Source organism: Crocodylus siamensis, chromosome 2, assembly GCF_052110815.1.
Source record: "Crocodylus siamensis isolate JL-2025a chromosome 2, ASM5211081v1, whole genome shotgun sequence".
Lineage (NCBI taxonomy): Eukaryota > Metazoa > Chordata > Crocodylia > Crocodylidae > Crocodylus > Crocodylus siamensis.
In genome coordinates, this window is record NC_143396.1 from 181,521,193 (window position 1) to 181,544,702 (window position 23,510).

The 23,510-nt window shown below is 46.7% G+C and overlaps 1 protein-coding gene across 1 annotated transcript in view; it reads left to right on the top strand.

Annotated features, from left to right (window-relative positions):
• The window catches only part of CD81 (CD81 molecule), a 92,775-nt gene extending 72,338 nt beyond the window's left edge, over positions 1 to 20,437 (top strand). Inside the window, exons 4-8 of the mRNA XM_090032503.1 lie at positions 4,492 to 4,566; positions 8,892 to 8,999; positions 13,352 to 13,435; positions 14,105 to 14,197; positions 16,143 to 20,437. Coding sequence (XP_089888629.1) covers positions 4,492 to 4,566; positions 8,892 to 8,999; positions 13,352 to 13,435; positions 14,105 to 14,197; positions 16,143 to 16,205 — 423 coding nt within the window. The 3' untranslated portion in view covers positions 16,206 to 20,437. The remainder of the gene's footprint in view (positions 1 to 4,491; positions 4,567 to 8,891; positions 9,000 to 13,351; positions 13,436 to 14,104; positions 14,198 to 16,142) is intronic.
• The last annotated feature ends 3,073 nt before the right edge of the window (positions 20,438 to 23,510 follow it).

Sequence of the window (23,510 nt, forward strand, 5' to 3'; positions counted from 1 at the left end):
GTCTGTGCTCTCTTTTCAGAATGGGAGGGGGAAAGGCAGTGGAGAGAGCTCATTCTTGGGGCTCCCCACCTGGTGCTGAAGGGTGGGGTAGGTGAATTGGAGCCCCTGCCTTGGGGAGGGTGGGGGGTGGCTCCAGTATACCTTCAGCATCTAGGAGGTGCTGAAAAACCCACAGACTGAATTCCCTCTACTCCCTTTCCCTCCTCCCATCCTGAAAACAGGGAGCACAGATGAACAGCTTGGCCATTGCTTTGGGAACCTGTCTGCAGGCTTTCATCAGAGCAACAGGCTGGGAGCTGTGCAGACACAAGTTACAGAAGACAAAAGATGCTACATTTTGTAACATCTTTATCTGATCCTTCATACCAGGGGTCAGATTTTCACCCAGTCAGCCATTTTTAAGCTGTTTGCAGCCATGCACTTGTGTTTGGTCGCAGCTATAAACTGCTTTCTGTGGCCAGATCAGGGAAAAAATTGTCGCTCCTGTCTGCACCCTAATAATAGCATGACTTTGCACTTTTTACTGTTAAACTTCAATCCATTTCTTATATTACATTCCACAAAATTATATCAATCCTCCTGTATAATAATTCAGTCCTCTTCTGCAAAGCAGTTTGCACCATCATTAGTGTCATCTGCAAATTTTTTTGAAGGCACTTTTAACTCCAAGGTTGCTGATAAAAAGGTTAAACAGGACAGGCTCTAACATCACTAGATGTTGTGGTCAAATACATATTTACTTGCATACCACTTGCACCTTTTCCACAAAAATGAGCCCTCCAAAATCGAGGGGTGCATCTTAAGCTTGGGGGGGGGGTGTTATTCCTGCTTAGGGACTCTGTAACGGATGCCATTACAGCCACAGTTTTTAACTCTTTCACAGCTGCTGCCAAATTGACAGTAGCTTTTGATTGAGCAGCCAGGCTGAGCAGTGAAGCTGAAGAATGTACTCTGTTCCTGCAGTCAGCATTCAGCCACGATTCTGGGGAAAATAAATTTTCATTCTGCCCTAGCAAAGTGAGGTTTGTGCTTTTTATTTCAGTTGTGGGGAGGCACATGTGGTATGCAAGAAGTACAGTAACTTTCCTTTCAAAATAATCTGTTGTAGTCTCCCTTCGAGCCAGCTGATTCCGTATCCACCTCATAATTACAGCATCAATCCCTGTCCTTTTCAGTTTGGCCAGTAATTTCCCATGAGGCGCAGTATCAAAAGCTTTGCTTAGATCTAGATAAATTATGTCCACTGCATTGCCCTTATTCAAGAAATCCATTATCTTGTCATAGAAGGATATTAAACTAGTCTGACACAATTATTCTCTGATAAACCCATGTAGTGTTTTGTCCCATTTTCCATTTCCTTCCGCATCTGTAACCATTCTTTCCTTTGGCACCTGTTCTAAGATTTTACCCACTGGTGTCAGACTAACAGATCTGCAATTGCCTGATTCATTCTTTATACCTTTTATAAAAATTTAGGCACTATATTTGCTATTTTCCAGTCATATGGGGATTCCTAGAGTTGATAGGATGAAGCAAGTACCCTCTCTGTTACTTCTTCCTGATCATGTAGGTGGTTGGCAAAAGGGTACAGAAAAAGGATGAAAGGGGTAGGGCCTGAGACTTTCAGCCAGCCAGGGCTTGGCTCAGGCTAACTTTCCCTCCTGGAGCCTTTGAGGTATGTGAGGCTTGCGGGGGGCTGGAGGCCACCTGGGGTTGGGGGGTAAGGGGGGTATGTTGGGGATGGGGGGGCACCGACAGGGTTGGAGAGGGGGGCTGTGGGAAAAGCCTGTGGGGTGGGTGTGTGGGTCAGGGGTGTGTGGGTGGGGGCTGAGGGAGCAGCAAGGTATCCATGGGAAGCCCCACATGGAGGACCATCCTGGAACTGGAGGAAGCCATTACTCTCCTCCCCTGCCACTGACCTGCTTGGTGAACGAGGGCAAGTCATTCAATATCTCTGCACCACTGTTCCCACATTTGTGCAAGAGGAACAATGATTGTTTTTTGCAATGGATTTGGAGATCTGTGGATGAAAATATCAGTAACAGTGTTGTATTAGCGAGAATAGGAGGCCAGTCTAGCAGGGGTAGCCTCATTTTCAGGATCTTACTGAGTATAAGATGGCAGTCAGCTGGACCTTGCCAAAGCAAAGGACTACAGGGTTTGGATTACCCCTGGTCTCCCTTTAAACTTTAGAAGGAAATTTTAGTAGGTAGGCATCTGAATGTACAGCACCTGAATGTACTTGAGGCCCAATAGTGAAACCACTGGCTTGGCAGAGATCAGTAGTCCTGCCTGTGTGCTTTCTTTCCTTTTGCCTTTGCCTACCAGAGAAGGCTATAAGTGCTTTGTATTAGTACCTCCTAAGCAGCGTTTGATACTTCTGCTGTGTTGTTACATTGACTGTTTAGAGGCCAAGTAATAACCTCCCTAGGAAATGAAGATATTTTCCCTCCCACGACCACAGTTTCCTAAGTTGAGTAAGGGAGTAAGTGTTTATCAGAAATATTTTTTTACAAAGGCTGGGAGATGGAGCTGTTGAATGGCTAGTAACAATAGAAATGACTTACAAAAATATTCTTTCATACCATGGACTTACCAATGGGGTGGCTGGGTGGGAGGGAGGTTTGTCATCTCGCTACATGAGTCTTTGTGCAACACCAACTGTGTTTGCCAAGTTCCACTCAGGGACGACCTTGGTGTTGACTGTGTTCAGCATGGATTCTGGCTGGGTGGCAACTCCACTTGGATTTCCAAATGCTCAGCCAAGAACATGGGCAGAAATTGTATATTTCCACAAAAGTGATTAAAAATGCATTTTAAGGACAGTGGTCACAAATGTAAGCCATAGTGTCTGGTGTAGGAATTACAGCAGCCTTTCAGCATTTGTGTTTTAATTACCATATTCCAACTTGAGGTTTCCCCTCCCTGCCATTTACCATGGGGAAATAACAGGCCCTCATCTGGGAGTCAGAGTACAAGGTGGCAGGGGCCAGGCAGCAGCTTTGGCCCAAACCCTGAGTCAGAGCTGGAACCAAAGTGGCTCTCTGTTCCCCATCACTCCTCCTCTGCAGCCTTGGGCCCCTACCATCCCCTCTCTCAGCCCCCCTCTTGCTGCTTCCCTCCCACCCCAGAGACCTTTGCTCCAGCAGCTGGGGTTGTGCTCTTTGCCCAGGTTGCAGTGTGGATACAGCCTGCTGGTGGTGCAGGTGGGGGAGGACAGCAGGCAAGGGGTAGAGGCTTCAGAGGTGAGGGAAAGGGGGCAGAGACCAGAGGCTATGGGTTGGCAGGCTTGGGGCAGGAGAGATAGGAGGCAAGTTTTCACTAGTTTTTTTTGACTACAGAAAAATAACAGGGCACATTTTCTCTTGCAAATAATTCAGAAAAACCATATCAGGCCCTAATGTTTTTGATGCTGTGATTTCCTAGTTGAAATCTCTGGGTTTATCTTGCAAGTCATATTTGCCCACCTAACTGTGCTAACATTTGGTGGTACCTTTAAAAGATCTCATGATACCTAAGGGTTCCATAGCATCCTGGTTGAGAATCATTGCCCACCATATCCTTTCACAAACATATTTACCCATCTTCTTTGAATTTATGGAGAAATATTTGTAGATAAACTTTTTCCAGAGGGGAATCGCTCTAAGGACAGCAGAGTTAGCTGTGGGACATGATCACAGCTCTCTCATTCCCTTGCTTTCCCTGCAGGAATGATATTGGAAATCCTACTAGCTGGTCCTTGACTCTTAATGAATGTGCTTTTAGCTTCTCTTTCATGAGTAATAAAGTCTCCCAGAGCCAGACTGGAAAACTGAATACACCATCACCAGGTGTTACTGGACTTCAGAAGGAAAGAGAGGTTCCAGCTTGTTGGGGTTGGAGAGAATAAGTAGCATATTCAAGTTACAGACTGTGTTCCTGTTTATGCAAAAAAAAAAATGCAGCAGCTTTGCAGGGCTTTGAATGCTGATAGCCATCTATTATACATCACTCACTGATACATCACTGTTCCTCATCAAATGAAATATGCCAGCATGGAGCTAGTAGTACCTGAGTAGTTGTGTCAAAGCAGATGGCTTGCCCAAATTATCCCCATAACTCTAGGAGGATTATCTTTCTTCCAGTGGAGCCCTCAACCCCAGTTGCCCTATTGACACGTCTCTGCTAATCTCTCCATGGTCCACCCCCGCCTGATGACTAGTGGAATTGTTCAAGGGGGTTTTCCTCCCTGGGCTGTGCCTGGAACAGGAGAGTCAAAATAATGGGTTGATGGGCATAGATATAAGTATGTGTGGAGGGGAAGGGGCTTCTTTCACTGGTGCTATAAAACACCAAATCCTATTGCCTTCCTGATCCATTGAGCTATATTTACTTTTGTTGGGTGATTCTGATGCAAACTCTTTATCCAATGAAACGATAGGCTTCCATCCCCAATCCTCTCTTTCTCCTGTTGTCAAGCCTATTAGTATCCTCTTCCTGATCTCTTCACAGTTCTTCACTTGCCTGGTGATCCTGTTTGCCTGTGAAGTGGCTGCTGGAATCTGGGGATTTGTCAACAAAGACCAGGTAAAAGCAAACCCTGAAACCTTTCTCTCTGTGTGATCATGTGCTTGTGTAAGACTCTGCTGTGGTTCTGCCCCAGCTGGGAGAAGGGTGGCTTGGAGTTTAAGGCATTAAAGACGACTTGAGACCAGAAACTGAACCATCACCAAAGGTATATGACCTTGGGCAAATCACTTAACCTCTCTATGCCCCAGTTATTTAATATAACATTACCCTTGTTTGATTTTGCCCTACAGAGAATGTCCCTCACTATGAGTCAGCATACAGTGCCTCGAACAGTTACCATTGTAGCATCAGTAACACAATGAATGGAACCCTTGCACAGCCTCACACCTGGGTGTGCAAAGATGAATATCAGTGAACCCTAGGACAAAGCATGAAGCAAAGTTCTTGCATCTTGCTCCAAACTTATGCTGATAGCCTGGTAAAGGTACATGATTACCACAGAAGGGATTGAGTGTATCATTTGTTCCTCAAAAGTGTTGTGTTACATGTTCTAGATTATTCTGAAGCTTAAACCAGATTGTTGTTGACTTGCTTGCTGCATGAGTGGGGATCTGCCAGCCTGGCAGCTGATGGCCCCCTCCATGGTCCAGCCACCTACTGGCTCTTTCCCGGTCCCAGCATCACCTCCACTTTTACTGCCATAACTTTGCTATTATCTTGCTTTGTTGGGGATGTGGTCCCTGAGGTCAGGGGGGTAGCTTCATTGGTCACCTTGATGATCAGCTCTACCTTCACAGCTAGGGTCACCCTACCTGGGGCCTGTGCTTCCCCCTCGGGTGGTTTCCTTTTACAGGAGTGCTCCCTCAAGCTTCCAAGCACCTGTTGGGGCCTCAGCTGCCACAGTCTTGGCACTCTTTTGCTCTGGCCGCACCCTCAGCCTTGGTCTGCTGCCTGAAACCTCAACTCCCAGGCATGATCCCTGATTTGGCAACAGCCCCTCTTGGGGCTCCAGTTGCATCCTGCTGAACTCGGCCTCTCTGGCATGGGGCTAGCTTCCTGTTATTCACCATAGCGCCCCAGGGGAAAACCAGGAGCAACAGTTATAAACTCCTAGAAGAAGGTTTCAGACCGGATGTAGGGAAAAACTTATTCACAGTTCGTGTGACCAGACTCTGGGACAGACTTCCAGCAGGGGTGGTGGAGGCACCTACGCTGGAGATCTTCAAAAGGAGACTGGACGCACACCTTGCTGGGGTTATTTGACCCCAGCCGTCTTTCCTGGCCAGAGTAGGAGGGCTGGATCCAGTGATCTCACAAGGTCCCTTCCAGCCCTAAACTTCTGTGAGTCTGCTCATAGTGGGGAGTGCCACCTAGCCACTTCCACCCCTGTAGCCACAGCCCAGTCCTCCAGTCTCAAGCAAAAAGTCTCCCTCACTCAGGGTTAGTGTTACCCACAGGCCATACCTCCCTTAGAGCCATCTTACCCTAGCCGCCCTAGGTGTCCGTCTGTGTGACTCTTGAGAGTTCCTCTCCCTGCTTTCTGCAGGGCCAGACTCCCCCTTGCATGGTCAGAAACTGGGTTTATATGCCCAAGCCCAGCCTTCTTCTAGCCATGTAACCACATCTGCACCCAGGGTCCAGGTGCAGGGAATTGCCTCATTGAGCGCCTGGCCTTTTTAGTCCTTGGCTCAGTCCACATATGCAGCTACTCCTTCCTGCCCTTGCTTTCCCCAGGTTTCCTATCTTCCCCAACCTTCAGGGGTTCCCTGTTACAGGGAGCATGAGGTGTGAAGGCAGAACCCATTTGTAGATGCAGTATAATGGTCATTCCCACTAGGGCTGAGAACAGGAGTTCTGTTAATTCTTCCTAGACAGCTTTAGCCTGAAACCCAGATACTTACATGTGTCTTGAGGAATGAAGGACAGGGCTCTGAATCCTTTCCTTTTGCTTCCCACACAAAGTCCCTACTCACTGTTTTGCCAGCTCCCTAAGCCTCACATACTCACACAAACACACATGGGTAACCTTGTACAGAGGCCCACTTACATGTCAGCACTTAACATTTCTACCTAGAATGTCTCCTTAATGAGCTCTCCCTGCTCTTAGCCTTGCACAGCAATAGGCTTTGTCTTCTGGACAGAGATATAACAGATGGAGGGAGGATTCCCAGTGGGATTACAAGTTATCAGAATACCATGGTTTCCCAAAGTGGAGGAATGAACACACAGTGCTGGCTCCTGTCTTTTGAGTTTTGACCTTCCCTGACCAATGAGTGCCTGGAACATCCATCTTTCTCCTGGCATGGCTTCTCATGGGTTTCGTCAGAACTGGGCCAATCCTATTGTATTAAAACGTCTAAGGATAGACTGTCCATGCACAAAAACCTGAGCTGTCGTGCAGCCAGGAAGAAACCAGATATTAGTATTCCAATCACTTCGACATCGAGGATCTGAAGCAGAGAAGGGAATCTCTTTGTGCTTGGAATCTGTGGGGGAGCCAGAAATTAATTGCTTTATTAAGAAGTTTAATTCAACTAGAAAAGCAGGTGGCAGCCAATTCCGTTTCAGAGCTGGTTGTGAGTGCAAACACACAGCCATTAATTGACAAGAGAGATGCATTACTTCATCAGTACATTTTCTTGGTGGCTAAATATGTCCTGTGGCTAGGATGCTGTTACCTAGCAACCTCTGGTGCAAATTAATGCTTTTACGGGGAGGGGAAGGTGTTGTGTACCATGCAGGTATTGCTTCTAGTATTTTTCAGTGTCTAAGATTTAACAAATGTGCAAAAGTCCAGAAATCCTGTTAGGAATTTGCTGTTGTAGGTACCCCCCTGCTGCTACTGGCTCTGCAGGGAAGGCACACGCATATGGCAGAAATGGGCACTGATTTAAATGCCCCCAATAAAGATTCAGGGTTTTTTTTCTTTCCAGCAGGATGAAAGCAACAGCATTAGCCACTTGTGGCTCGACTGAACACATTTAATGCAAAGGAGTAAGAATCTGCAGCTGCTGCTTGATTTCTGTGTCTGTTTTTCCTGCCCCCAGGGGGTCTGGTGGATGAAGGTCCCTGCTAACAATGCTGACAACCTGTTTCTGTTCCCTACCCTCACCTATTGATGCCAGTCCTGAATGACATGGGAAGAGAGAGGGGAGGTGATGCTGGGAGAGTCCCAAGCCAAGGAGAGACCATTCTATGCAAGTGTCTCTGCTGAATGATTCTAATGGTCATTCACACTAATTACTGCCAGTGGTATTGGAGCACTTATCCTGAACCACAGGCAGAAAGGAAATTTTATTACCAGTGTTTGACTACCAGGCAAGTTTAGACACCGCTGAACACATTTAGTCGTTGCACTTTTGCTTTATTTTAGTGCCATTAATGATATCACCTGGGGGAAGATTATTTCATAATGAAGTAGGTGTGGGGTGCCATTTTATTATGAAATTAGATCCCTGTTTCAATGTCTGATTTGTCTTAGTGGAGGAAGAGAGGCAATTCCATCCCTTTTTCTGTTCATTAAAGGTTTGACTTGCAGATAATGGTTTTGAATTCAGTACATTGGGAAGGAAGGTAGACAAAGGGCAACTTATTGAAACCCCAGTTCTGATTTTTATTTCCTCACCTTCTCCGCACTGCATAGGATGGATCACTGCAGATTAGGTTTCCCAAATAGTCTGTCCCTCATTTCTGTTCACTCGTCCCTCTGCTCTTTTAAGACTCTCTCCCAAACTCCTGCTTTTTCAGAAGCCATAAGGGAGAGAGTATATAAGATCAACATTCGGGATTCAGCTAACGTGAATGTATGGCACAGGCACTGACTGTATGAATTCCCCCATGCTCCCCTGGCTGCTGCATAGAGTTGCTATGTGTTGGCTGCTGCCATGTTCTGGCGCAGGGGGAGCTGCATTTTGATAGCTGATCTGGGGATAACAAATACAGTTGACACTTTTTTTCCAAAGCCATCTACAATATCTAGGTGCTCAGGTGCTACAAGTTACTAGGGGACTCTAGTATCCATATCCTGTAAGTCACTTAGAAAATATAGGCCTGCACAGACAGAGTATTCACAAAATATTTAGGAAATATTGGCCCAAAGATTCTGGTTAACGAGTGAAGTCTAGCATCTGCCCTTTGGAACATTGTATAGCTGCAGGAATTTTGATCTCAGTAAGGGAGATCAAACTTGCCTCTATAAATAAATACATAATATAGCCCAAATCTGAAAGAAACTTCTTATTCAGGTGGGAGTGGCACTGAAGGCAGCATGCCCCCTGTTGGGTAGCCTGACAGCACTGTTATTCCTTGCCACACAGGTTTGATAGAGCTCTTTTTAGGTGCATGTCCTCAGTAAGAAGGTTTTTTCTTACCTTTTTCTGCAGATTGCCAAAGATGTGAAGCAGTTCTATGACCAGGCATATCATCAAGTGATTCAGGGAGACCCCAATTCAACCAATGGGAAAACTGTTCTGAAGACCTTCCATGAAACGGTGAGATGAGGAGGAATAGTAACCATGGAGTTGTCCTAGGGCAGGGGTGGGCAACTATTTTGCATGGAGGGGTGCTTGAGTTTTGGCAAGCTGTTGAGAGCTGCATGGGTAGCCCTGCCCCTCAACAGGTGCCCCAGCCCCTGGTTACCATCTTGGGACTGGAAGTCCTGCCCCTGAGTCCTGACCTTTGCCACCAAAAGTCCCTCCCCTTGTCCCCAGAAGTACTTCTTTCAGCAAAGGGGTTTGCCATCTCAGAACCACATAAATACAGAATGATATTCTAAAAATCAAACATCTACTACAATATTCATTCATTTGATTTCAAAAAATATTTTTGTTCCTGATTTACTTGTGTTTGTGTAGCATACATAGGGGTGATTGTACAATAGCTTAAAACGAAGTCTTACTCTTCTATATTGTAGGGGGTATGGGTGTGTAGGTGTAGATTGGTGGGGATGTGGATATATGTGTATGTGGGGTGTGGGGGAGAGTGTGTATATGGGATTTGTGGGGGGTGGATAGGTGTGGGTATGTATGGGGCTTGGGGGGTATTGGTGTGTGTATGTGGGGTGGGGGAGCGTGTGTGTGTGTGGATATGTGGGATGTGGGTATGAGGTTTATGGGAAGCTGTGAGTGTGTGGGCAGAGGGTGGCATGTCTGCGGGGGAGAGGATGGCTGGATAGTGTGGGGTGTGCATGGGGGTGTGTGGATGCCCACAGCCGCTGCCACCAGCAGCAGCAGCACCAGGCTATGAGGCCTTGGGGTGCTTAGGGCCTGTGGCAGGCAGAGCCCCTGCCCAGCACTCCTGCCAGCCTGGGCCTAGCACTCTTGCCGTCCCTGGTCCTAGGGCACCACCAGTGTGGGCCCTGTGCTGCTGCCTGCCCAGATGCTGCCACACTGACCCCTCTGCTATCTGCCACCACTGCCCTTCTCCTGCCGCTTCCCTACCTTTCTGCTTGCTGCCCCCCGCTGGCTGCTCCAGCAGCATGCAGTTCTGCAGCTGCATGGCTGGGTCCACACAACGCAGCAGAAGGGAGCCAACCAGGAATCGCGGGGACAAGACCAGGCCTATTCCTGCTGCATCCTGCAGTCCAGAAATAAGGTGGGAGTGGGGAGACAAGCGGCAGTAGCAGGCGGGAAAGCGGGGAAATCGTGGTGGCAGCAGCGGCAGGTTCAGGGGCAAGTGGCAGTCCGCAGGAACGTAGCAACACCTGGCTGGGAGTGTAGGGCCCAGGCTGGCAGGTGCTCTATGAAGCTGGGCTGGGCTGTGCCAGTAGTGAGAGGGGCAGAGCTGGGCTAGCTCTGTAGAGCCTCTGCCAGCCTGGGCCCCTCACTCCTGCTGGCTGGCACTGGCCCCAAGGCATTGGCACAGGCCCCATACTTCTGCCCAGCTTTTGCTGTACTTGTGCCCACTGCCATTCCCCCCCACACCTGCCACTGCTACCAGTGCCATTTCCCTGCTTTTCTGCCCACCACTGCTGCTTCTCCCCACCCTGCCATCTACCACTCTGGCATCATGTGGTTCCTGGCTGCATTGCCAGGACTACAAAATAAAGCAGAAACCAGCCTGGCCCCAAGGACTGGGGCAATCACTGTGGTCCTCCCATCTCCCTGTGTTCTTAGTTGAGTTGCGCAAGAGCAGGAAACAACCCCAGGGTCATCAGGCCAGAAGCCTTCCTTCAGGCTTCCAGTCGGGGGCTGGGTGGGGGAGGGGATTCGGGGCTGGGCAGGCCTTGGTGCTGTAGCTGCTGGGTCCTGCCTTCCCCTGGGTCCTGCTGCCAGCTCCCCCTGGGTCCTACTGCTACTGGCACCGTGTTATCATTGACAGGCAGCTAAGGCAGATAAGTAATTTTCTAAATTTTTTTAGGGACCCCACAGGCCAGATAGAATGGCTTGGCAGGTGGGATGTGGCCCGCAGGCCGGATTTTGCCCACCCATGTCCTAGGGTATATAAAGGTGGCTGGAAAACCATTTCTCTATAGAAGTTCTCAGTTATCCACAGGGACTAGGCATGTGTCCTGATCAGACAGATCAGTGTGTGTTGAAATTTGGTCCTGCAACTTGTAGGATTGTACCCATGTGCCCCCTGATCTGTGCAGTGGGTGGGGTGGACTGCAGCTGTGGGCTGGGGCCAGGGCTGTGCTGCACTCTTCCCAGCATGTGTGTGTGGGGAGAGTGGGGGGCAGGGGTTATGGGGGGACTACCGCAAAATATGGGGTAGCTGCAGCCCCCACCCCCGTAGCTCCCCTCCCAGTGCCACCAATGCCAGCCCCAAGCACAGCTGGCCCAGCACCCACCAGGAAGAGCCCAGCCAGCCCTGGCCCCAGCCCGCATCTGCAGCCCACCCTGCCCTGCCCCACACAGATCCGGGAGCAGGCGCCTCCCCCCATTCCCTCCTAGGGTGTACAGAGTGGCAGGAGCCACCCCACACCCCGTGGATGAGCCACGGCTCTGTCCTATGCCCCACCCCTCCCCAGCTGGGCAGCGCCTGCCCCAGCACCAGCCCTACTCCCTCCCTCACCGCAGGGGCCTTGATTTTTGCCTTCCCTCCATGTCCCTTCCCTCCGCCCTCCCCTTCCACCACAATAGACTTACCAGCTGCACACAGCTGTATCGGAAATCAGATTGGTATCAGCCAATATGCCTCTTAAAAATTGGCTATTGGTATCGGCCTCCAAAATCTCTATAAGTGCACCCCTGTTTTTTTCTTGATGGTTGGCCAATTAAAGTTTAAATAAAACAGGGAGGAAAAGGGTGGCCCTCATTACAATTGTTAAATTGCCTGGCTCCTCTTTTTAGATTTGTCTAGGTGTGAAGACTTGTGTTTCTCTGCAGCCCCTGCAATTATAGGTCAGTTACAGGTGATGGGTCTTGCGTGGTCAAACAGGATGCTTAGAGGCATTGGTTACCAGACCTGTCTTTGGGTATTTGTTTAGCAGTGGGGCAGATTAGTAGCTTGCACTGGTGATGGTCTTTTTACAAAACCGCAGACATACATTGAATGATTGAGACATTTGTAATACCTTAAACATTGGATGCCTGTTTTGAAAAATGTGAGCATGTCCCATATTAGACATCTTTCCTGTACCTTTTAAAGGTTTCTCTTGAGATGTGTATTTAGTCTTTTATCTTCTTTAGTTGCTAGTTCAATTGAAATGCATATGTAGTTTCCTTGCCTTCACTGGCTCAGCCTTCTCTTTGGCTTCCTTAGCTTTGAAATACACATGTAATGAGTGTGTCAAGTCTCTAACAACAATTTTAACCATCCTTTTATTATTTTATGTCCTGGGTCTGGTATTGGCTACCTCAGGTCTAATGTATCGTAGTACTTAGCATCGGAAGGGACCTAAACAGATCATTAGGTCCAACTCCCTGCCCCGGGCAGGAATGGGTGCCAGGATCGTATTGCCCCAGCCAAATATCTGTCTCGATGCCTAATGGGTTACAAGCCATTAGTGGAGTTTGATTTTCTTGTGGTAGTCTTGTTACCACAACCCAGTCTTGCCCAAGCCATTGTCTTGCATTTTTGTGCAATTGACACTGTCCAAGCTTTCAGTTTTCATATGCAGTACCCATGGGTCAGGAAATCCGGCACCGGAGAGAATACCACTACCCTTCCCACTGCCAGATTTCCAAGCCCCACACGGCAGATCAGAGCTGGGCCACGCCCCCTTCCCTCTGCACAGTGGGTTTGGGGCTGGAGCATCCCCTCTCCCCCCACATGGTTGGATTAGGCCCAGGTCATACCACCTTTTCCTTCCACCCTCTCTTTACTTGCAGGGCTAGTTTGGGGCTAGGCCATAAGTGGCTAGAGTAGGACTGGACTGCCCCTTTCCCCTCCCTGCACAGCTGGATCTGTGCCTGCTGCAGGGGCCAGATCTGGACCACTAACCAGATCTGGCTTATGGACAGATCAGGCACTACTGAGCAAAAAGACTGAGTACCATTGGACTAGATCATTTAGAAGGAACCCTATAAAATCTGGCCCACACCAAGATGAAGTCATTTTTGTTATTTTTCTGCATCCCAGGATTCAGGTAAGTGCAATGGAATGGAAGTTCAGCTCAGATGAATTCTTCTCAACGTGTCCTCTGCCGAGTAGGAAACGGGCTCTGGCTGTGACTCTTCCAGGTTGGGAATGAACATCTGGGATTATTATATTCAGTCACTACCCTGCTTGTAAATCAGAAGTTTAATTTGGAGGCTGGATTCTCTCTATACAAGCCAAACTGATTCCTGTGATGTTAGAACATAACCAGCAAGAACAGGCTAGGCCCAGTGAGTCCATTATCTCCGAACCTCCTTACACAAATATCTGCATCTTGCTAACACTGTGTTTTTACTATGTGCAGCTGGATTGCTGTGGTACAAGCCTTCTGGAAAGCACTTTCACCCAGTTTATCAGGGACGACATATGCCCAAAGAAGGAGAACCTGGTAAGGCCTGCTTCTCTCCTTGGTATGATGTTGGGTGAATGCAGTTGCACAGAGTCCCTCTATACTTTTTGTGACTCACCCAGAAACTCGCCCCATTAGGCTGAAGGGGTTACTCTATCTCCTTGGTGGAGAAGTCAACCCATTCACAACAAAGGGGAAGACAGTAGCAGGGCATCAAGCAACTACCCCTCCCTTGGCCTCTGGGAATCGCACCTCTCTGCTAGCCGGGAGAGGGCAAGTAAGTAGGAAGGAGTGGGGCTCAAGAATTCCATGACTCAGCACTGGAAATCCTGCTGGAGGTAGAGGGGCTATTTAGCAATGCAATCATCTGCCACAGAAAGGCAGAGCCTGGGTCCCTACTTGCTGAAATCCTCTTGCACGCCAGGGTCAGGAAGACTTTAGCTGGGTGTTCTTAAGATTTCACTGTGGCTGTACTGAATATGCCCATCCCTGCCGCTTCCTGTCCAGTCTGAAGTGCTGTAACATAGCATGGGATGAAATCAATTAGAGTTCGGTCACTAACTTCATCCAGGGCCATGTTTCATGGTTTAGGCATATGCGGGGAGTAGCCAGAAACCCCACATTCTGCTGCTTTATGTATAATGTTTTGCACTGCATAGTTAGAGATGAGGCTGGCTGACATGCATTCTCCCACTCATTGTATAACAGGTATACAGCAACTGTCACCAGAAAATTGATGAGCTCTTCTCTGGGAAGTTGTACCTGATTGGTATTGCTGCCATTGTGGTAGCTGTAATCATGGTAAGTGAGAAATGTGATGTGACATACTAGAGTTCAGGGGCAGGGGATTTGGTTTTAAAAATACCAAATAACCTTTTTGTGCCAGTAAAGCAAGCATTGGGTTACTTCAGGCAGGGGGTTAAACAGAGGATCCCACAGAAATGCAGAGGAGTTTCCCAGTACTAACCTACAGCTTCTATTCCCCTTCCCATTAGCCAGGTTACTGTTTAGTCCAGGTTGGGAGAGAGCAAACCCTTCTTTTCCCACATCTGTGCTAGTGCACCTCAGCCCTATGCCTTCTGAGACATGCATCTGTGCCCAGCTGAATAGTAGCTCTGTCATCGTCTTCAGCAATCCTGAGACTAAGGCAAGAGGTATACAAGATTAGCTTTGTTGTAAACAAAACTACTTTTAAACTCAAGCTTCTACTTGCAAGGAAATGTACCATAATCTTCTGAGCCACCTTGACCAGCATCAAAACTGTTGTAGTTCTTGGATTGGAGAATACTGACCCATAAGGCTTCCACCTGGAAGGAGTTAGCTTTCTTTCCCATAGTGTACTCTCCGGTGAGCTAACCAGTAACATACTGCATCTTTCCTCATCTCTGTGTCTGTTGTGCTTGGACTGGGCCGGGCAATAGGGCCGTGTGAAACAGCAGCGTTCCGCTTAGACTTCCGTTTCGATGGAGCAGTGTTTCGTTTCAAGTTCCATTTAGTTTCGAAAGCACTGTTCTGTTCAGTTTCGTCGAAACAGTTTTGCTGTTTCAGCACTGTTTCAAAGTTTCACCCATAACCTATAATGGGGAAGCACGAAACAGCCTATAGCATTGTCATTTCTCGCCTGATTCCGATGAAACTTGCTGGGTTGGTAGCCCCATCTGAGGGCATAAAGCCTGCCACATTTCAAGGAGATAGGTGTAGGGGTTTCTAGGAAACTGCACCTCAAGCTGCTGGGGAGCAGGAGCAGCATCCTGTGGTCTGGCAAGCAGATTGAGGGCCCGCATCCCCAACAGGAGTCTGGTAGAGCCCCTGCAGCCCTCCTGGCAATGCCCCTGATCTGCCTGTTGGATGACAGGATGCTGCTCCTGCTACCTGAGACTCCTCCCCCAGCCAGGCTGTTTCCCAGCACTGGGCATGGAGCCCAGCAGAGGGAAGTGCCTCCTGCCACCGGATTCAGCTCCCAGTGGCTTGCAGCCCTGTGAAACTCAGCCCGGTGGCAGGAGGTGGAGCGCAGCACTGGCTCTGCCTGCCTTCTACCACTGGGCTGAGACCCATGGGGCTGACGGACGCGATTGGAGCACAGCCCGGCAGTGGGAGGTGGGTAGAGATGGCACTGTGGGCCAGCCCCACAGAGCACAGCCCGGCGGTGGGAGGTGGGGAGTCATGGAGCCATGTGGGACTGCAGAGCTGCTCGGAGCGCAGCACTGGCTCTGCTTGCCTCCCACTACCTTGGTGGCTGCTTCAAAATTCAAAATGTTTCAAAACTTTCAAACCATTCAAACTGGCCTTGTTTTGTTTCGAGGCTGTTTCGAAGCCCTTTGTTTCAATTACACTGTTTCAAGCTGGAAATAAGTCAAAACGAAATAGCCAGCGAAGCTTCATACAGCCCTCCTAGGCAATAATATAGCTTGCCTTTCCTCCTCCGTTCCAGTTCCTGTTTTCATGAGCACTCAGCTGCAATAAAGACACCAGAAGTATGGCTCCATTTAAAAACAAACAAACAAGTGGGGGCAGGCATAGATGTGCAGAAGAAAGGTAGATGATGTGTAGAAGAAGGGTAGATGTGTCCTCAGCCTGAGTAAATAGCAGTGAAAAGGCCAGAAACTCAGAGATGGAGGGAGGGGAGACCCAGGAAAAGCATAGTGGAGCATTGTAGCTGGAAAGAGAAGACAGCAGGTGGGAAGAACATGAGGTCATCAAGACGTTCATAAATCGGAGCCTTACCAGTGCTTGTCTCCCCACACAGATCTTCGAAATGATCCTGAGCATGGTATTGTGCTGTGGCATAAGGAACAGCTCTGTGTACTGAGAAGTGGAGAGCTGCAGGGGAGGGGTGGGGATGATGGCGCTAAAGGAACCCCAAGTGCCACCACATGACCAGGAGACATTTCAACAAACGACAAAACCATGTATATAACTACTTCCAATATTACCGTACAGTACTTATCATTTTTACTTTTTTTTTTTTAAATAAATAAAACCTTCCCGTATCCTTGTGGCTGAGTTAGTTACACATCAGTTTTGTGTGGTAGTAAAAATTACTGTACCAGCAAGTCTGGCCCTTTACCCTTCACGTTATTTTGGCAATGGTGCTGGTATAGAAGAGGAACAGAGCAGAAGGCTCCTAGTTTGTTGTGAAGATGATGGACACCTTTGCCTTGTTTTTTTTCCTTTAGATGCTAATGTTTATAATAATTGGAAACTGAAGCAGGGTTGTTGCTCTTCTCATTTCCCACTCCCTCTCCCACCAGTCCAACCCCTGGCATTTTTTAGTTGCTTACAGACAAATTTGATTTGCTGTTGCAAACTGATAGATGTGAGAGGCAAGGGTATAGCCCGATAGCTGAGATGCATCACAAAGGGACAGGGTGGAGATATATTGCTCCTGTCAGGCCCATTTGTTTCGCTAGGTACACAGGTGACTTGTTAAGCAAAGAGTTATAATTTTAAACTATTAACATTTCTTGTTCTCCCCAGGAGGTTGCAATTCTTTTAAATAAACAAATTGACTCACTCATTTTGGGCTGAAAGTGTCTCACAGGGTCACAACCTGGGAGTGAGTTCATAGGCCTAAACTCTTCAAATTCCAGAAGTGACTGAATGCTTCTTTGTAGTCTGATTTGCATGGAGTGGCAGGAGGAGGGGGTAACTTCCACTCAGGTGCTGTGTTCATACTTTAAATGAACGCTTATGTACGTATGATATTTTGAAAAGGATAAAAAAAAAAAATAAAGCTATAGGGCCTAGGCTATAAAAATCCTCCACAAACCTTCAGCAAGATAATTGGAGGGGTTCTCCATTTATTTCAGAACCAATTTTTATATTTTCGTCATAGCTCTGTTTGCACCATTTTGCTTACTCAAGGTCCTTTTGTAACTATGTTGTCATTCTCTCAGAAAAATACCACATCCTGATAGTTGAAATACATAAATAAAGGCTATTTTAAAAATCCTTCTTTTTTTAAACCAACATGAAGCATTGGAAACCAACTCCTTCGAGACAAGAAGTCCAGGATTTAAGGAGGCATTGGTTTAAATACTGTTGTGCCCTCTTGTGCTTTGGTTGAAACCCAAGCTAGATGTTCCCAACCAAATGTGTGTGGCTTTTATTGTATGCCAATCTATCTAGCTAACAAGAGAGCTGTTGCCATGTACATAGAGGGGAAAGGGTGCCCCAAATTCTGTGTAATAAAGCTAGTACGTGTCTCTAAAAGATGCTCTATATGTATAGATATATAGATATATATTTTTAAGTAAAGCTTTTTCCGTTATCCCTTTTGGCACTTGAGCTGGGAACTTTAGTATCTTTCAGCTATTGACTCAGCAGAAAGCAGAGTTACTCACCCCCCCCCCCAGTCTGATTATGATGTGAGATTTTTCCGTACAGGCATGCTTCGAGCACCCTTCTGTTCTCTGGATTGTGCTTTGTTTTAAAGTTGCAAATCCGAATTGGGTGGAAGAGAACTGTGTTCTTCCCAGGCTAATACACACCCTTCCAATGTGCTACTAGTATAAGCGATGGAGGACTCCTACAATGAGGCAACTTGATCAATCCAGCGTCTTTCTTCCTCCCCCTTCTTTCCCCTTGCTTCCATAGCATGTAGGGGCTTTCAGAATATTGATATATTAAGTTGTGCTAGTTCACAATCCAGGGAGAAGGTGTCTCAGAGCCTTGATTGATTGGGCATTGGACAAGATGTAATTGAGCCTTAGAAATAGCCTTAAAGCAACGCTGCCCCGAATGTCTATTTTGCATGCTTTGGAAACAAAAACAGGTTGTGCACCAGGTCCCCCCATTCCCCTACCCCAGCGTAGATTTTTCAGGTCATCTCCTTGATACGTGGCTAGATGTATACTGTTATGCATCAATCAAGCATGTGTTTACATATGTGTACATCAGGGTTGTTAGCATACAGAATGGATGTGTAACTTGCCACCTTTTTGTCGACTGTTGATAAATGTGTATAAATATGCCATTAAGCATTTCAGTTGTTTTTCCCCCATATACCATATATTTTGATATTGTTCAGTATTCAGCTGATACGATGTACATAGCCAAAGCTCTGTTTGAAGCTTCACTGGGTCTTTCTGCAAAGAAATATAGTTCAAACATGTTCTTGACTGTTATCACTTTAAAGTACTGGAACTGCCCTTTGCTGTAGCAGGTGGGAGGAGGTGACTATGGACTATAGCCCAAGAAGTATCTTTGGTCAGCACTATTCTGGGCTCACTGGATTTTGTCAGAGTAACAGAGGGTAACTGGTCATATCTATAATTTCAGGGGTTACCCATAAATTGTCATCTACCTGTGCAGCCTCCCACCAGAGAGAACAGGTCCAATGCAGCTGCAATGAGAGGAAGGGCATCCTTTAATAGAGAGGCACTGGGGGGGACAGAAAAAGGCTGTAAGATAGATTTCACTGGGTGATGTTAATAATTTGGTTGTTTCCCTTCACATTGTTAAAGGTATTCCTGTGTCTCCTAGCTTGGGGGAGGGGGTGGGAAGGAGGGCAGATGAGAAAGGAAAGGAGATAGATGTAGCAGCTTTCATGCTTAAAAATGTCTGAACTGCTGATAAGGTGGATATGAGTAGATTGATGCAAGAGGAAACAGGATCTAAATTCAGATGAGGTGGAGAGAGAAGATTGTAGCACTTACGCTTCCTCTGAGACATGTTCTTGTCTCTGTGGCTAGGGACAGAAGTTAGACATAAACCAATACAAATGATTGGAAACCAGTTCAAATCTGTAACACAACAGAAATTCAGTACACATAAAGCACTTTCAAAGTAGCCAAAACCAGTTTAAGATAAATGTGGATGGAAGTAGTATCCGACTTAACTGATTTAGATCAAATTGCTTTATTAAACTGCTGTCCCAGATCCCTATGTGTGTACACACACAGATCTGGGACCTGGTCCTGGAGACACCTGAGAGATGACAGAAGGGCGTTGCAATACTAAGCCTTAGGCCATAAATACTCAACCTGTAGGAAAGTTCATCCTAGAAAAAATAACAACTAAGAAACAGTCATAAGGTAAGGAGGCGGAGTGAGGCCCCATTTCAATGGGGAGGCTGAGAGTAGTGAATTACCCATGGCTGGGTTTAAAGACCATGGTGGAAGATCAAACAGAGCTGCTGCCAGCTGAACTGAATGCTTGAATCCTTTCATACTGCGTGGAGCATGCCACAAAGATGTGTTTAACTTCTTTCTTTCTGCCTTTTGTGTTGTTTTTTTTTTTTTTAAAGAAAAGAAGAAAAAATCCAGTTTTAATAAATGTTTCTCATAGCACGCATAGTGTGACCAACCTCTGCCATTTACAACCAGTTAACCTTAATGCCAGGATGCTTCATCAACCAGGCTTTGACAGCATAGGCCAAAGCAGCCTCTGGGGTGATGGAGGAGGGAAGAGAAAAAATTAGATGTTGTGAGTGGGCCGTTGGTAAAGGTAAAGCAAAAATTGCTCACCAAGGGCAATGCCTGCTGCAGCTGGGTGTGTCTGGAGAGGAGGGGCAGTGGTGGGGGAGCAAATGCCAGGAAGTTGTGGGGGTGGAGGGACTAAAATTCAGAGACCTGTGGTGACTAAACCGAATTTGTGCTAAAAAGCAATTGAAACTATCCCAAAGAGCCCCTTTTTCCTAACCTAGTGGGACAGGTTTCTGATCCATCAGGTTGGTCCAGACATGTTCTGCATGAGAGGGGCTAGCATGCAGTGCTGTGATCCCACAACTGCCCTTCCCTCCCTGTCCTGCCCCCCACAAATTGACCTGGGCAGCACAGGTGTGCCAGGTTGGCTCCAGGGCTCCAGGCCAATGCCTTTGAGGAAACAGGGAGGGAGAGTCAAAGAGACTGAGGTGCGACTGGGGGAGAAAGGAGGAAGGCAGTGGAATGCAAACAGCCCCTCTCCATGGCTGTGCCGATGCTAAGACATGCCCATCTGTTGTCTTCTTGCTTGTTTACCTGAATGTTAACAGTCTGACATAATGACTTTTAAAAAAATAGTATTTAAAAACAATAAAAAATAAAGAAAACCCAAATCTTTGCCTGTGAATTTGTTTCAGTGTTGTTAAAGCTTTTGTTTTTTCTAAAGGTGTTGGATCCTGTCTGTAAATAAAGAGGGTATTACAGTTGTCATTCATTTTGAATGCCAGAGCCAAGGGACGATGGCTTCCTTAAATGCCTCTTGATGCCATTCTTTACATGTGATGCTTCTCACTCCAGAACATCTTGGTAGTGGTGCTCTGTTTTAGTCCCAGAAGTAGGTAAAGTGATTCCTGAGGCATGAAGAAGCTTTGTGGGTGATCTCTTTTATTGGAGCAACTGCATGATTGGGATAGACTCAGACATACTTTGGAGTATCACAGTGCCTTTTCTCAACTCATATTTGAACCCTATGAAAATTATTCCTGTGATGGCTTTTTTGGGAAGGGAGTGAGGCCGGTATAACCTGACATTGCAGTGACTGAACTCTGGGCAAGTGCGTGATTGAGAGAAATAAACTGGCAAGGGGTAGTGGTTTGTTTCAATCTGGCATCCAATCTGTGTGCAAAACAAGCACAATAGATGGATCCAGGTAGCATCTCAGGAAATAAACCTACTTCCATGCAGTCCCTAAACATGGTTCTGCTTAACTTATTCTCCTTTTAAACGCCGACAATTACAGATTATTGACCTGTTTACACCTGGGTTAAGATGCTCTAAACCCATGGTAATAGGCATCCAGCATCCTAAAGAGGCCTTTTTTTTTTTCTTGGAAGTGTCGGCCATTCACCCTTTGAGCTGCATGCCAAGTGGGGCACTATCAGTCGTGAGTTACTCTCAGGAAATACTACAGCCCTGTTGTGTTCCTGTATGCTTAGCCACAATGGGAAAGGCCTTACAATAGGAGAAACCCTGTCTTGTATGGGAGCTATGATAGTGATTTACATTTCTTTGAAAGCTCTTCCAACCATAGGAACCTAAACAAAAGAAACTGAAGTCACTGATGTTTTTAAAATGGACGTTGAGAATGGAAGTTTTCATGAGAACTTCTTTCTTGGCCAAATTTGGGGATTTCATAGAAAAAGTTCTTTCAAACCAAAAAGTTGGGGGGGGTTCTTTGGAACTGCCTCTCCCATAAACAAATGATTGCATGTTTTTAAATAAAACCTTGGGTTTTTTTAACCAGCTCGACTTCATAACCCATATCACTGCTACTGATGTCATAAGACAACAAAAAACCCTATCTCTTCCCAGCAAAGAACATTTCAGAGTCAGCAAAGGATTTCTAAATGGTGTAAGTCTGTTTCCCTATTGAGAGGCAATTTAATAAGCTATATGTGGAAAAGCAAATAATATTAGTGCAGAAGGAAGAGGATAATATGAGCCAGCTCTCCCATTCCAAACAGGTCTCTGTGGCTGAACTCTGTGTGTGGAGCACATTCACCTGCTACAGCATTTTTACCCATCTGCTGCCTTCCAAAGAAGCAGCTTGTTACCAGAAATGAACAGAGCAGACGGCAAGAAAGCAGGCAACTGCCTTTACTGGTAGTGCCACCATCCAGTTCTTTGTACACATAACTACCAAATCCAACTACAAACTGAAAGTTGAGGAACAAAAGTATGAGACATTAGACTGTGGCCAGATGTAAATTCTGTTGCACCGTTAGGTTAGCAATGTCAAATACAGTCATTGAGTTCCATGAGGTTGGTGTGGATTTACACTGGTGTTGCTGAGTTCAGGATTTGGCCTTGTAAATTAGAGACCATTCATTTGGCACACTTTGGGGTATTTGCATGTAAGTTTACAGTTGTGTGAGTCATTGGTTCATGTTTGATTTTGGACCTTGGAGTCCAAAGTTGTTACTGGCTGAGGCTTCTATTACAGACCCCTGTAAAATGGGCAGGCCCTCAGCCTAAGTTCATACCTGGCAGATATGTTTGCATCACCATAAGATACTTCTTTGCTTGCTAACCTCTTGCTGGTCACCTTCCTTTCAAGAAAGCAAAATGCCAAAGCCATGAGGGTAGAGGGAAGAAACCTAGAAAACAGGAAGGAAAGATATTTGGCCTATCTCCAGCATTCAGTGAAAGCTACCTAGAAGGATCAAAGTGCCAAGAAGCCAGGGTGCTCTTGTTGTCAGCAAGGAAGGATTAGCTACTGAGGTGGGCAGACAGGGTGTCTAAGCAGCAGTGAATCTAAGGAGGGAGAGAATCAAAGTACCTGCCCCACTCTGTCAAGTCTGTCTGCATTGAACAGATTTCGTTCGGTATCTTCCAAACCTTTATAGGAATTATGGTTGTGAAGAACACCATACGAACACCTCAGTTAACCTGCCCTGGGTGAATGCTACATGCAGTGCTAAGGCTGATCACTGCTTGGGGAAGAGGATAATATAAGTATCCATTACTTTGAAGGCAGGGTAGAGATGCATTTTTGACTAAATCAGAGAGAGAAGTTTTTGAGAGCAAGAGATGACTTCATCCAGTGCCATGAAAAGACATGGCTGGATCTGGTCTACCCACTACCCACATTAAATTCAAGCCCCAGGAAACCTTAGAACAGATAAATCATCTTTGGCATTTGCAAAGACCTAACCTTGGGTAAATCTACCTTGCAATCTGATGGAGTGACCACAGCTCAACTAGGCTGTGATCTAATGGAATGAACAAAGCTCAGCTAGTTCAAGCTAACTTTGAACTACCTTGCTCTAGTACCAAACTCAGTAGCATGGGTTTCAGCCTTTGAGCTAATTTAAAGTTAATTTAGAGATACCTACAGCAGACCTAGTCGTACTTCTGGTGGCACTCTAGAATGGCAGTACCCAAACTGTATCCAGTTGCACATCCCCGCTCAGAGTCAGATAATTGCATGTGACCCATGCATAGTTATATTTGTGTGCCAGCAATTAATAGTACATAGAGCTTTATTCCGTCTTAGCTACTCAGTTGTGGTTGCCCTTGTATCCCTGTTTTACTCTATGGTGAGAGCTCAGCCTGCAGAAGTTTTATCCCTGAATGAAAAATGGTTAAATAGCCCTGGTTTAGTTTTCACTTAACCTGGGGCAATTGCTGGCACATGAACAGTTGCTGCAGAGCAGCTGAAGTGTGTGTGGTAACACCACTCTTAACTAAGA